At 42.3% G+C, this 13,968-nt stretch overlaps 1 protein-coding gene across 9 annotated transcripts in view; it reads right to left on the bottom strand.

The window, feature by feature from the left end:
• Nucleotides 1-13,968, bottom strand: part of NAPEPLD (N-acyl phosphatidylethanolamine phospholipase D) — a 23,434-nt gene extending 9,466 nt beyond the window's left edge. For 2 of the 9 annotated variants that reach the window (XR_014555840.1, XM_083701578.1), the window contains exons 1-3: nt 13,369-13,458; nt 13,164-13,210; nt 102-402 (exon numbers count right to left, since the gene is read on the bottom strand). Coding sequence is in view for 5 of the 9 variants with exons in the window: in XM_083701578.1 (XP_083557704.1) it covers nt 102-386 (285 nt within the window). In the remaining 4 variants the exon portion in view is untranslated. The other 7 variants (XR_014555838.1, XR_014555839.1, XR_014555841.1 and 4 more) reach the window with 5 other exon arrangements.

The following is a 13,968-nucleotide window of genomic DNA, read 5'->3' as shown; positions in this document are numbered from 1 at the left end:
CTTCAAAAATCTTTGACTTACTGGTAAACATGTAATTTACATGAAGTGGTATTGAGAGTGCTTCAAACATTACTAGATGAATAGAACTATAGAATGTTTACCTGCTTTGAAGATGGGACCTTGCTGTTGTCCTTTTCCGTAAGAGCCCATTTCATAATATTTGGGAAAGATGGAGGTTTCCATGTTGGCCAGGGGTTGATAAACCTCCCATCTTTACCTCTCTTTGATTTTGTTACATCTTCCTCCAACCTATAATCCAGCCTGAAGCTTTTTCTGGATGTTCTGGAAGAATCGCTGCCCCGGGAACCTTGACTAGAATTTTGCCGTTTCCGTACTGCTTCTTTAGGATTCTGATCGCAAGGAGACAAAGGCTGCTCTTCGTCCATATCTTTTGGCGAAGAACTAAAAAGAAACATATAAAAGTTTATCGTTTTTTAGCTGAAATATTTTTAATGCCCAAAACCATGTCCCCAGAATAATCCTGTCAGCTCCTCTTCCATTTTTCTGTACAAAGAATGCACAAAGAACTTGTTTTAGCAAGCAGGTGTGGCAAGATTTTTGCGATTCAGGCAGAATCTTGCTCTTTGCTATGCACAGCATCAGGCTCTCGAGTTCCTGCATGTTAGGAGGGGATGGTCTGTTCTTCTTCCAGAAATTAATTCTAACACTCCTGAAGCTCACAATCTGTGCAGTTAGATTTAGCAAGTTCATTCCTAAGACACATCAACCAAACAGGCAATAACTTTGCATCCAACAGCACTTTGCATTTTCATCTGCACTGACAAGCAGGGATCCTTGACCAGGGCTAGGATGGTGAGGAGGACAAAACCACGGGCGAGAGCAGAGAAAGAGAGATTAACCAGAAGCAGCATCAGCTTCCCCGTGGATGTGGTGCTTTAAACTGATGGGTACTGGTGACAAATTGAAATTGCAGAGCTATGAGAAGCTTAAAGAGAAGGTGCGAGACTGGCTACACTATTTTCAAATAAGAGAGGTTTATAACCTGGATAAAAAAATTGGTTTCCAGGTGGAAAAATGAAAGTTAGAAACAGAACTGTTAGAACCCAATGCTAAGATACTATCAAGAATGTACAATTTGCTGTTGAAATGGAACACTGAGGAAGAAACGGTAAAATCTGCAATGATAAAATGGGCACAAGATATAGGATATAATATTATGTTTGCTGACTGGGAGAAGTTGTGGACCACCGGGATTAAATTCACGGCATGTAATGCCCTAAGAGAGAATATTATGAAAATGATGTACAGGTGGTACATGACTCCAGTCAAGCTTGCAAAAATTTATCATTTGCCCGACAATAAATGTTGGAAATGTAAAGAAACTGAAGGTACATGCTTTCACCTTTGGTGGACGTGCCCTAGGATTAAGGCTTTCTGGGAGATGATCTATAATGAAATGAAAAAGGTACTTAAGTACACTTTCCTGAAGAAACCAGAGGCCTTTCTCCTGGGCATAGTCGGCCAATTGGTGTTAAAGAAGGATAGAACTTTCTTTATGTACGCTACAGCAGCAGCAAGAATTCTCATCGCAAAGCACTGGAAGACACAAGACCTACCCACCTTGGAAGAATGGCAGATGCAAGTAATGGACTATATGGAAATGGCGGAAATGACTGGCAGAATCCGAGACCAGGGAGAAGAGTTGGTGGAAGAGGATTGGAGGAAATTTAAAATTTATTTACAGAAACATTGTAAAATTTCTGAATGTTGATGACATTGAATTGAAATGAAGGGGTTCTAGCAACAAGGGAAAAAATAAGATTGGATTGATAATAGATAAATTAATTGGATATGAATTTGCTGAATTAATTTTTAAAAGGGATACAAAAAAGGGAGGTGTGAGGAAGTCAGGAAAATAAGTGAATCAAAGATGAGAAATTAAAAAGAGGGATTTTTGTTTCTTTTTTGTGTGCTTTTTGTTTTTCTTCTTTTTTCTTATGTTAAATGTTCGTATTTTTTGTATTTTTGTATTTTGTAATTTTGTATTCTTGTGATTTTATATTTTTCTGGTGTTCTTTCTTCTTTCTGTTTGTTAAATCTTAAATCTCAATAAAATATTATTAATAAATAAATAAATAAATTAATAAACTGATGGCTACTTCCCATCACACTTTAGGGAGAGGTTGCAAGGAATGATAAACAGCAATGATATCTAGAAACAATAAGGTTATTCCTACCAAGATGAATCATCTTTCCCTTGACAGTGAGTAATAGTTATGGTTTGCAAAGGACCTCAAACCTACCACACATGGGCACTACATTTGCACCTACTATTTCGGACTTTGGATTTTAAAATCCAGACTTAAAATACTTTGAACACTGGGGATTGTAAGTAAGTGCTTTCCAACTGCACTCTGAACTTCTGTCAGAAATGCTTGATTAAAATGAACTCTTTGGTCCCCTATTAAGATCACAGCAAACAGTGGCTTGGTTGCTAATCCGGCTACTTACAACTGAAAGGGCAGGTGAGGTCCCAAGAGCTTTATGTAGTTGAAACAATTAATGATCAGATGTCAAGAGACAGGTGTATATTAAGCTCTGAAGGGTACATTAGAACAGAGGTATCAAACTCTCTTTTTTAAGTCATAGGAATTGGGGACTGAAGACCCTTTGCGTTGTAGGTTGGTTAAGGGGAGAAATAAAGATAACAAAGACTTCAAAACTAGTGGGGGAACTGGCATGGGTAAACAAAAGAAAACAGTGAATTGAGACACATGGATTTTGGAAAACAGCATCAGGGTGGGACAGAACTGAGTGAACGCAGAAGAAGAAATTAAGAGCCTCTCACGCACTATCCAGGTGAGAGATGTAATGGGCTGTGAAAGGAGGAGAAGGAGGAAACATAGGTTGAGGAATCAAGAGTAGTGAAATGTCTGGGTTCCAACCAAATTAATCAGCTACATTATGCTTTCAAGGTTCCTATTACAGTTCCAAGGTTGCTACAAATATCCCTGGCCAGAATAATTCTTACATATAAACTAGCTTTCATACTGTTCTAGAGATTGAGAACAGGTTTTCCATGTAGAGATAAATCAAACCTTTACTGTACCTTTCCAGTACTAGGGCAGCTTGAACACAAATCATGTCCAGCGTAATTTGCAGTGTAGTAGTCTACTGCCAACCTAGCAGTTCGAAAGCACCTCCGGGTGCAAGTAGATAAATAGGGACCGCTTACCAGTGGGAAGGTAAACGGCGTTTCCGTGTGCGGCTCTGGCTCGCCAGAGCAGCGATGTCACGCTGGCCACGTGACCCGGAAGTGTCTCCGGACAGCGCTGGCCCCTGGCCTCTTGAGTGAGATGGGCGCACAACCCCAGAGTCTGGCAAGACTGGCCCGTACGGGCAGGGGTACCTTTACCTTTACCTTTAGTCTACTGACACAGTTTTTTTTTATATCAAAGAATGCCCATCCTTTGATGTCAGTAAGATAAGGCATGTATTCTTAGATTGCAATCCTATACAGTGGCACCTCGGGTTAAGTACTTAATTCGTTCTGGAGGTCCATTCTTAACCTGAAACTGTTCTTAACCTGAAGCACCAATTTAGCTAATGGGGCCTCCACTGCCGCCGCGCCGCTGGAGCACGATTTCTATTCTCATCCTGAAGCAAAGTTCTTAACCCGAGGTAATATTTCTGGGTTAGCGGAGTCTGTAACCTGAAGTGTATGTAACCCGAGGTACCATTGTACACTGGTACCTCAGGTTAAGTACTTAATTCATTCCGGAGGTCCGTACTTAACCTGAAACTGTTCTTAACCTGAAGCACCAATTTAGCTAATGGGGCCTCCCACTGCTGCCGCGCCGCCGGAGCACGATTTCTGTTCTCATCCTGAAGCAAAGTTCTTAACCTGAAGCACTATTTCTGGGTTAGCGGAGTCTTTAACCTGAAGCGTATTTAACCTGAAGCGTATGTACCACTGTACCCAGTTTGGAAGCCCCACTCAACTCAGTGAGATATTTTTAGCACTGTACTGCTGATTTAAAAAATTTGGTTCCACCACTGAGCACCATCTAAACTAGAGTTCAGTTAACAGCTATGATTCTTCTCATACAGTACAGTACTTACCAGCTTGGGTGAATAACTGGATTTGTCATAATTCACGATAATTTTGCTAGTAACCTTAAGACTGTGTTGGTGCAAAATTTATGCAGAAATAAAAGAAGTGAAGAATCAATGTTAAGAAGAAATACACTTTAGTATTTTGAGCCTTCCCTCACAACCTGCTCAAGATTTCCTGATAACCTTTTGCTGGGAAGTGAAATTGTGATGTCATGGGCAGGTGACAGCTCAGGTGAGGAGAGGGCTACAGCCACGTGGCTCCATTTCTAGTTATTCTGCAGCTTTGCAGAGCCTTCTAAGTCATTAGTCAGTATTCTGCTCAAAAGAAATATATTTTCCTTTACACTTACTAGTACATCAGCACATCTAAAATGTAGACCATTCTTTCAAGCTTTTCTTGTAGCTATAAAGGCCTCTTCCAGCTTATATATTTCCTTTGGCTCTTAACAGGTATTTCTTTAAACAACCCACGGCATGAAATCATTGCACTGCAATTCATTCCGGTTTTTTGGGATGCTGAGACAAGGCATGTCGTAGCCTCAGACACAGATGCCTGCCTCAGGGCTCCATAGTTGTTATTTTGCAAGTGCATAGTTTTAAAACAGGTTTTAATACTTCATGAAAATGGGACAGCTTTGGCCATGCGCATACAGGAGCATGTGTGAGAGAAGGTGGGGTTTAGCAGTGTACATTCCATCTTTTCATCCAGTAGGACCAGTTTGATACTTTTGCCTAGTGCTCCATATAAACTAGGCCTGCCACTGCAGTAATCTGAATTCATGGATAAAAGATTGCTCTGATGAATCCTCTGAAGGATGAAGGGAATGGAAGATATAATTTAAAGAGTTCCATCTGCTACCGGTATATAACTTCGACATAGGGAAATAGACAAGAAAAGGGAATATACCACCATTTATGAAAGACAGAGGCTTTTCTATTTTGCCACTTGCTGAACGGCAGCATGCAAAGATGCAAAAGCCAAAGGGCTATGCTAACTGAGGAGTATGAGCAGATTCATGAAATTAAGGAATGCCATTGTAAAGGTCAACAGCCCACGGTCTACACATCCCAAAGTTTTTTCTGTTCTGTAAATTCAATGGTACATGATCTCCCTACATACACACCAAGAACATGACAAGTAGACAGTTTATTCTCTCAACATGAGATTGCCCCCCACCCTGAGGTGGCAAACTGACCGTAACTACCGTATTTTTCGCTCTATAAGACGCACCAAACCACAAGACGCACCTAGTTTTTGGAGGAGGAAAACAAGAAAAAAAATATCCTGAATCTCAGAAGCCAGAACAGCAAGAGGGATCGCTGCGCAGTTAAAGCAGCAATCCCTCTTGCTGTTCTGGCTTCTGGGATAGCCGTGCAGCCTGCATTCGCTCCATAAGACGCACACACATTTCCCCTTACTTTTTAGGAGGGAAAAAGTGAGTCTTATAGAGCAAAAAATACGGTATATTTTAAGGACTCCAACTTATTGCAAGTCATGCATCCAGGTATTTCAATCTCCTCCAGAGGCAGGAATATATTTTGCATCTCTTATGAAAAGCAAGTATTGCAACCTGATACCTGAGAAAAAGCAACTATCCTGCTTCCTGTTACACCCTAGGTGTGTGTGGTCTAAAGGTCTGTGTTGGCTAATGGTAAATATGACTGATAACCCACACAGTACGTGTGTGAAAGGAATGCAGGTACCTTTGGACTGATAGGAACTTAACACAGTACAGCTTTCTTTTCACCTACTCAGTGAAAAGTGGTATAATATCAGCTACCATAAAAATATAAACAAATAACACACGAAGCTGAAAAAGAGATTTTCCTATAGGACTTCAATTAAAATAATAAATATCGTAATCACTTTCAGTTGAGAGTAAATGCAACATTTCCAAATATCCTCCCTGATCCTGTTTCTAATGCTTTCATTTTGGATAATAGCCCTCTTTCAAAATGAGATCGAAAGCAAAGGTTTATGCAACTCATAGAGACAGATTAACAGTAGTGTTAAACTTCGAATCGTACAATTCCTAAACGGCAACCATGCACTCAGTTCTGCACACTGAAATCCCACTAAAATGCCAGCAGGTGTAGGACCATAGTCTTCGAGTTGTTGCAGATGTTTCTTTTATGAATATTTTCATTTTTTCAGTTAATATCTGATGGGGGAACAGCAGGTCACAGCAGCAACTTGCAATTTAAAAAGCAGGATTCTGCCATTTCTATAATCACAGAAACTGCCCTGCAATTTCTTTGATGCCCTTCCAGAAGCTTCGTAGGGCATGAAGCACTGTGGGAACATGCCACACAGTTGGAGAAGGTCAGGTTTATATTCTGAATTGTTACTGTCAGTGCTTCCCCAATGGGCCAAAATGGGAAAAGCTCTGCCAGGAAGCGTGACTGAAAAAACCAGCACTCAGCAGCCTCTCTTCTTTTTTAATACACAAAACAAGTCACCTTGAGACCCCGGCTAGCAAGAGAATCCACAGAAGCAAAAGACCGCATTGCTTGCTTTTGTTTCAAACTAATGTGAGAGGTCTAAAATAGACTCTGTGAAGGAAATGTCTTCAGCAACTTTAACCACTTAGGCTCTGACAGGCATAATGCATTTTCTTCCCCATCCTCTTCATTTTGTTGCTTTTTAGCGATGAGATTGCTTTAGGCATCTAGTGGAAAATACGTTGCAATTATGAATGCTGCTTTTAAAAAAACAATACTGTGAAGCTCAACAGAAGGTTCAAGGCAACTGGAATGAAACACGGCCTGAGAAGAACATATGTTTAAAGATTGGAAAACGTTTATAGAATATATGGGAAATAATTGTGTACAGCTGAAAACTCTGGCAGCATTAAGGTAAATTCAACAGTGTAAATAAGTTTTGATGGATGCAATAATGGAATACTGAATGGTATAGTTTTTGTAAAATATGCAGGGATTTATGATATGTAAAATGAACCATGGAAAGAGAAGGGATTAGCCACTGATATCTTAAGGATGTAAAATGAGTATTTTAAATGGTAAAACAAATTTAATAAAAAAATAGATAGATTAGATAGATAGATAGATAGATAGATAGATAGATAGATAGATATAGAATCTACTGCAGGCATAGGCAAACTCGGCCCTCCAGATGTTTTGGGACTACAACTCTCATCATCCCCGACCACTGGTCCTGTTAGCTAAGGGTGATGGGAGTTGTAGTCCCAAAACATATGGAGGGCCGAGTTTGCCTATGCCTGATCTACTGTGGAATCACATAGGTCAAGGAACCTTTTAATAGAGGGGTCAGCAAACTTTTTCAGCAGGGGGCCAGTCCACTGTCCCTCAGACCCATTGTTGTGACATTTTGCATGGGACCTGTCAAGTCCACCTCTCATGAACATACACACTGGGGGGAGTTCCTAGCCATGGATGGATGAAATTTAGGGTTCAGCTTACACAGGCCAGCGAGCAAGAATCCCTGCCTACAGGGCAGCACCGGGAGGGACGGGCAACTTGCATTACCACTGATCAGGGCCAGCCGAACCAGAAAGTGGCACTGCCCTTACCTCTCCAGGGGGAAAAGCATAATGAAGCTCTACATCAGGAGCAGGGTTTCAAATCAACCTTACCCAATGGTTGTAGGGGGAATCAAAAGCCATGGGGGATCGGGCACTCTGAATCACACTGGGCAGTAGAGAGCCCAGGAAACCCTAGAGAAGAGCTTTCCAAACTCTGTGTTGCGACACATTGGTGTGTTGTCTGCAGTGTGCAAGTGTGTGCTTCTCCCGGGGCTGGAAGGGGGTTATTCCACCTCCAGTTTGCTAGTAAAACTGAACTACTATGTCGCGAAATGATGTGTGTCCCTGTGGATCCTGCTACCTGAGGCCTGTCTCCTCCCCATGTCTCATGGGTGGACCGGCCCTGCCGTTGCTCATCTATTTTGGAGCAAACTGTCACGATGCTCTATCAGCTTTAAAGCATGTGCAGTGAGAAGGTTTTATACAGTCAACGGCAGGTATGAAAAATGGAGAGGGGCGGGGAGGGGGAGATGTCAAAATAGAAGCAGGGCACAGAGTGTACATGTACGATGACAGGCTTGAAAAAAGCAAAGGCAGAGAATGCTAGGAGGGGAATTCAACAACAGAAGCTGAGGATTTGATTGCCTGGCCAAGGTAATACTGTACTGAAAATCATTTACAGGAGCATCATGATCTCTGTAGAAACTCATGCACCCACAATCGAAAGAAACATGAATCCCAAGAGGACAGAAGGCTAACAAGTCCAATCATGAATAGTGATGGAAGATCTTCCACATCCAAACAGTCATTCCCAATGGATTGGTGCAACCAATAACAAAACACAGCCTGTGATCATCTAGATTATTGTTCTTCACAAGTAGGAGGAAACAAGGCTAAGTGTGCCAAGTGAGCTCATAGGACAAACTTCCTTTAGAAACAAAATGCAGCAACTAAAGTAAACAGAATGTAGAACACCCTGCAAAGTGGGGTCTAAAAGCAAAGCCCCTTAGCTCTTTGCAATCAGCCCAGCTGTCCAGGGTCTCAGTCTCCAGCGGCAGTAACTCCTACAAGTCTTAGGGGCAGAACATTTTTTCTTGTCAATCGCAAGACCGCATATCAAAATTAAACAAAATCTCTCACTCATGCTCACAGTTTTAAAACTAAAAAGCTAGTAGTTCCTTTGATGTTTCTGGGGAGGCTGTTACAGGACATTTTTCCTTTGAGAGTCAGAACCATTTTTCTGGTCAGCACTTAAAATCTTTTTTGGGAGGAAGGGGGAATTATTTTATTAAGTTTGAGAAACACTACTGAGAGGTTTCAGAAGGAGACAGGTTTAACATTGGTTAAGAAAGTTAAATACCTGGGGGTGAACATGACCGCAAAGAACTTAAACTTATTTAAAGACAACTATGATAAATGTTGGTCAGAAGTGAAAAAGGATCTAGAAATATGGTCAAACCTGAAGCGTTCCTTGCTTGGTCGAATTGCTGTTATAAATATGAATGTATTGCCAAGAATGTTATTTTTGGTTTCAATCGTTGCAAATTCTGGACAAAATGGATTGTTTCAAGAAGTGGCAGAGAGATATTTCTAGATTTATCTGGCAGGGCAAGAAGCCCAGAATAAAATTTAAAATATTAACTGATGTAAAGGAAAGAGGTGGATTTGCCCTGCCAGATCTTAAACTCTATTATGAATTAGCAGCATTTTGCTGGCTGAAAGAATGGCTGCTTCTTGAGAACACAGACATTTTGGATTTAGAAGGCTTTAATAACGTCTTTGGGTGGCATGCATATCTGTGGTATGACAAGGTTAAAGCACATAAAGCATTTAAAAATCATATTGTCAGGAAAGCATTGTTTAATGTCTGGATAAGATATAAAGATTTACTTGAAAACAAAACCCCAAGGTGGTTATCACCGATGGAAGCGAAGGCTCAGAAAAAGCTCAATATGGAGGCCAAATGGCCGAAATATTGGGAGATTCTGGAACAGGAAGGGGATAAATTGAAATTGCAGAGTTTTGATAAATTAAAAGATAAAGTGCGAGACTGGCTTCATTATTATCAAATAAGGGAGGCTTACAATTTGGACAGAAAAATTGGCTTCCAGGTGGAAAAATCAAAATTGGAAACAGAACTGTTAGATCCCAAAACTAAGATATTATCAAGAATGTATAACTTGCTGTTGAAATGGAATACTCAGGATGAAACGGTTAAATCTGCTATGATTAAATGGGCACAAGATGTTGGACATAATATAATGTTTGCTGACTGGGAACAGTTGTGGACCACAGGTATGAAATTCACGGCATGTAATGCCATAAGAGAGAATGTTATGAAAATGATATACAGGTGGTACATGACACCAGTCAAGCTTGCAAAAATATATCATTTGCCCGATAATAAGTGTTGGAAATGTAAAGAGAATGAAGGTACATTGTTTCACTTTTGGTGGACGTGCCCAAGGATTAAGGCTTTCTGGGAGATGATCTATAATGAAATGAAAAAGGTATTTAAATATACATTCCTGAAGAAACCAGAGGCCTTTCCCTTGACATGGTCGGCCAATTAGTGTCAAAGAAGGATAGAACTTTCTTTATGTACGCTACAACAGCAGCAAGAATACTCATCGCAAAGCATTGGAAGACACAAGATCTACCCACCCTGGAAGAATGGCAGATGAAAGTGACAGACTATATGGAACTGGCGGAAATGACTGGCAGAATCCGGGACCAGGGAGAAGAGTTGGTCGAAGAAGACTGGAAGAAATTCAAAGACTATTTGCAGAAACATTGTAAAATTAATGAATGTTAAAATGATGTCGGATTGAAATGAAGCGGCCTTAGCAACAAGGTTAAAAAGAATATGTAAAAATTGATTGATAACGGATGAAAATATAAAGTTATAATACGTTAAGATATAGAATTAAGATAAAAACAAAGAGGGTAAGGATTTGCTGAATTAACCATGTGAATTGTCCAGTAGCACCTTAGAGACCAACTAAGTTTGTTCTTGGTATAAGCTTTCATGGGCATGCACACTTCTTCAGATACACTGAAACAGAAGTCACCAGACCCTTCTATATAGTGAGAAGGTGGGGAGGGGTATTACTCAGCAGGGTTGTAGGAAATGGATGATTGAGTCAATGGGTATGGTAAACCTGTTGACGACTGTTAACAACTGCCATTAGTCCTACAGGAAAAAGCAAGGGATAGTATGCAGATTATTAGCATATGTAATGAGACAGGCATCCAATATCTCTATTAAAAAGGTAAAGGGACCCCTGACTGTTAGGTCCAGTCGCGGACGACTCTGGGGTTGTGGCGCTCATCTCGCTTTATTGGCCGAGAGAGCCGGCGTACAGCTTCCGGGTCATGTGGCCAGCATGACTACGCCACTTCTGGCGAACCAGAGCAGTGCACGGAAATGCTGTTTACCTTTCTGCCGGAGTGGTACCTATTTATCTACTTGCATTTTGATGTGCTTTCGAACTGCTAGGTGGGCAGGAGCAAGGACCGAGCAACAGTAGCTCACCCCATCACAGGGATTTGAACCACAGACCTTCTGATTGGCAAGCCCTAGGCTCTGTGGTTTAGACCACAGCGCCACCCGTGTCCCGGTAACATCTCTATTAAGATCTGTCTTAATAGGATTCCTGTCTCATTACATACTAATTGCAGTCATTAACAGTCGTCAACAGGTTTACCATACCCACTGACTCAATCACCCACTTCCTACTACCCTGCTGAGAAAAACCCCACCCCACCCTCCCACTATATATAAGGGTCTGGTGACTTCTGTTTCAGTGTATCTGAAGAAGTGTGCATGCACATGAAAGCTTATACCAAGAACAAACTTAGTTGGTCTCTAAGGTGCTACTGGACAATGTTTTAATTTTTTTATATATTCCTTTGCATTTAGTTGCCCAGCATACAAAGAACAGAAACTCACATTAATCAGACTCACATTAAACAACATACTACTTTTTTACACCAGTGTTTATTGATACTATTTAAGAGCGATTGCTAGCAAGCTGTCCAGCATATGCAACACAAGACACATTAAATAATAGGGCCAGTTGCCAGCCATTGAAACATATTTCTGCAGAACACAGTTCATTTTTAAAAACTCCAGATTATTTTAGGCTGATCCCTACTGAAGATCTGCACCTACAACAAATATCAATCCACAGGATATTGTTTTTCTGTGCAAACGTTAAATAAGAAATCAGTGCTGCAAGGCATACAAATTTGGAAGAGAGGGATTATATAACATGCTTTTTGAAGACTGCTGCAGCACATTTCCATGTCAATGAGGGAGAAGGCTTGGAGTATAGCAACTGAACTGATCTGCCTGGCTTTCATTCTCCAGTCCAGTCTGATTCACCAGCTAAAAATGAGACAGATCTTCCCAGGGGAAGATGGGGCTGGACACAATGTATGCTAATATCTCAATTGGACATCATCTATTTTCTTTGTAGTCCTTACAAGAATCCCTCAAAGTGGTTGCCCATTCATAGAAATCTGCAAAATGAACAAGTGAATTGTAAAATGTTACTATTAAACTGTCGCAAGTCCTTAAAGAGGCCCAAGACATGATGAGGCACACAGCTCAAATTAAGCCCCAGATGGCAAAGAGAGATACTTTAGCAACTGTCTTCAGTACACTATCTTCCAATTCTAAAAAACACTTAGCGATTTGCAGTTAAAGTCACCTGATTTTCACAGATTGCAGCAGCAATCCCTTAATTCATCCCTGGTAAGTACAAATAACAGAGATCCATAAATGCTGAATTAAAGGGTGACAAAGGTTTAACTATTTGCTATTTCTAAAACACAAAGATTGCTATACCTGCTTGTAAAGCAGAAGTGCCATCTGCAAACCGCCTTCCAATGTGATAGCACGTTACATGCTGATTTGCCATGTTCCTCAACTGCATTCCATTTAAGCTGACAGTGTGGGAGGCCCTCACTCAGACAATGTGTTAGTCATTTAGATTGCACAGTACGTCCAAAGAACTTCAGCAAGGGCTTGATACTACAACAGATGGCTGGGAAGTGACAAGACACACGTAAATCATGGGCAGCAGCAGCAGCAGCCCCATCCACAACCCAGTAAAGACAAGAATATTAATTTAGCCCATTTGCACAAGTGGAGCATAAATCAGTTTTTGCACATCTACCGCCTGCAATTATAATATAAAGTCGCTTTTAATTTTTGAGACTATCATTTAAATGGAAAACCTGCAGGCACTTCCACGCAAAAAGATTTAAATATATATTTCATTTGAAAGAATGAGCATACCTTTTATTTCTCTCTTCAGTCTAGCTAGCCCACCTGAACATCCAGATGTTGCACAAATGCACAAGCAGCTTAAATGCCCTTTTTCAGTTGCGGAAAAGAGCCCCAATGCATAGGAGGCTTAATTTAAAACCATCTCACTTCCAGGTTCTATTCCACACGATCAACATTCACAAGTGACATATTTCGTAACGGAAGGCTTTTGCGATGCTGGATGCAATGCACTGAGTCTCGGGGACTCCAACGGGACTCCTGCAAATTGCACCTGCGGCCAGACCCACCTGATCGAAGCTTCCTCAGAAGTAAGCCCCACAGAAGGCAACAACTCCTGCACAGCCCCAGTGGCGTAGCGTGGGGGGTGCAGGGGGGCCGGCCGCACCGGGCGCAACATCTGGGGGTTGTTAGGGTTAGGGGGCGCAAATCCACGGATTAGGGGGCGCAAATTACTTGCCTTGCCCCGGGTGCTGACAACCCACGCTACGCCACTGCACAGCCCTATATGCGTCTACTCAGAAGCAGGGACACAGGGTCTGCCCTTAGGTGAGCGCATACAGGATTGCAGCCTTAGACCACAACCCCGAGTTATTCTAGCAGCCGGCGGAGCCCCAAAAAGAGAAGAGGCTGCCTGCCCACTGCGGGAGAAGGAGGGGCGCCGCTTCTCGCGTGCAAGAGGAAATGAAAGAAATACGTTTCATGCGGCTTTCGGCGCAAGCAAAGCGGGCTGCGCATCCCCCCCCCCCCGCCTTAGAAATGTGAATAATTCCCCCCGGGAAGCGGCGCTGGCGGCTCCTCACCTCCCCTGAGGCGTTTCTTCCTCCTCGTCGTCCATGACGGGGCTGCTGCCCGGTTCCTCCTCCTGCCGCTGCTGCTGCTGGCCCCAAAGGCCTCGAGGCTGCCGGCGCTCCTTGGCCGCTGCCCGCCCGCTGCCGGGCGCCGAGGGGGACAAGAGCGCGAGGCCGGAGCTCCACAGCGCCCTGCGCCTCACCATGGGACGCCCAGAGGCTGCAGCAGCAGCAGCAGCGCCTTCCCCGGCTTCCCGGCCCACCCGAGCTCGCGACCGCCCTCTCCCTCGCCGGAGAGGAACTG

Source organism: Podarcis gaigeae (genome assembly GCF_964106915.1).
Source record: "Podarcis gaigeae genome assembly, chromosome: 10".
In the NCBI taxonomy this organism is placed as follows: domain Eukaryota; kingdom Metazoa; phylum Chordata; class Lepidosauria; order Squamata; family Lacertidae; genus Podarcis; species Podarcis gaigeae.
This window is presented reverse-complemented; position numbering and strand designations above follow the sequence as displayed.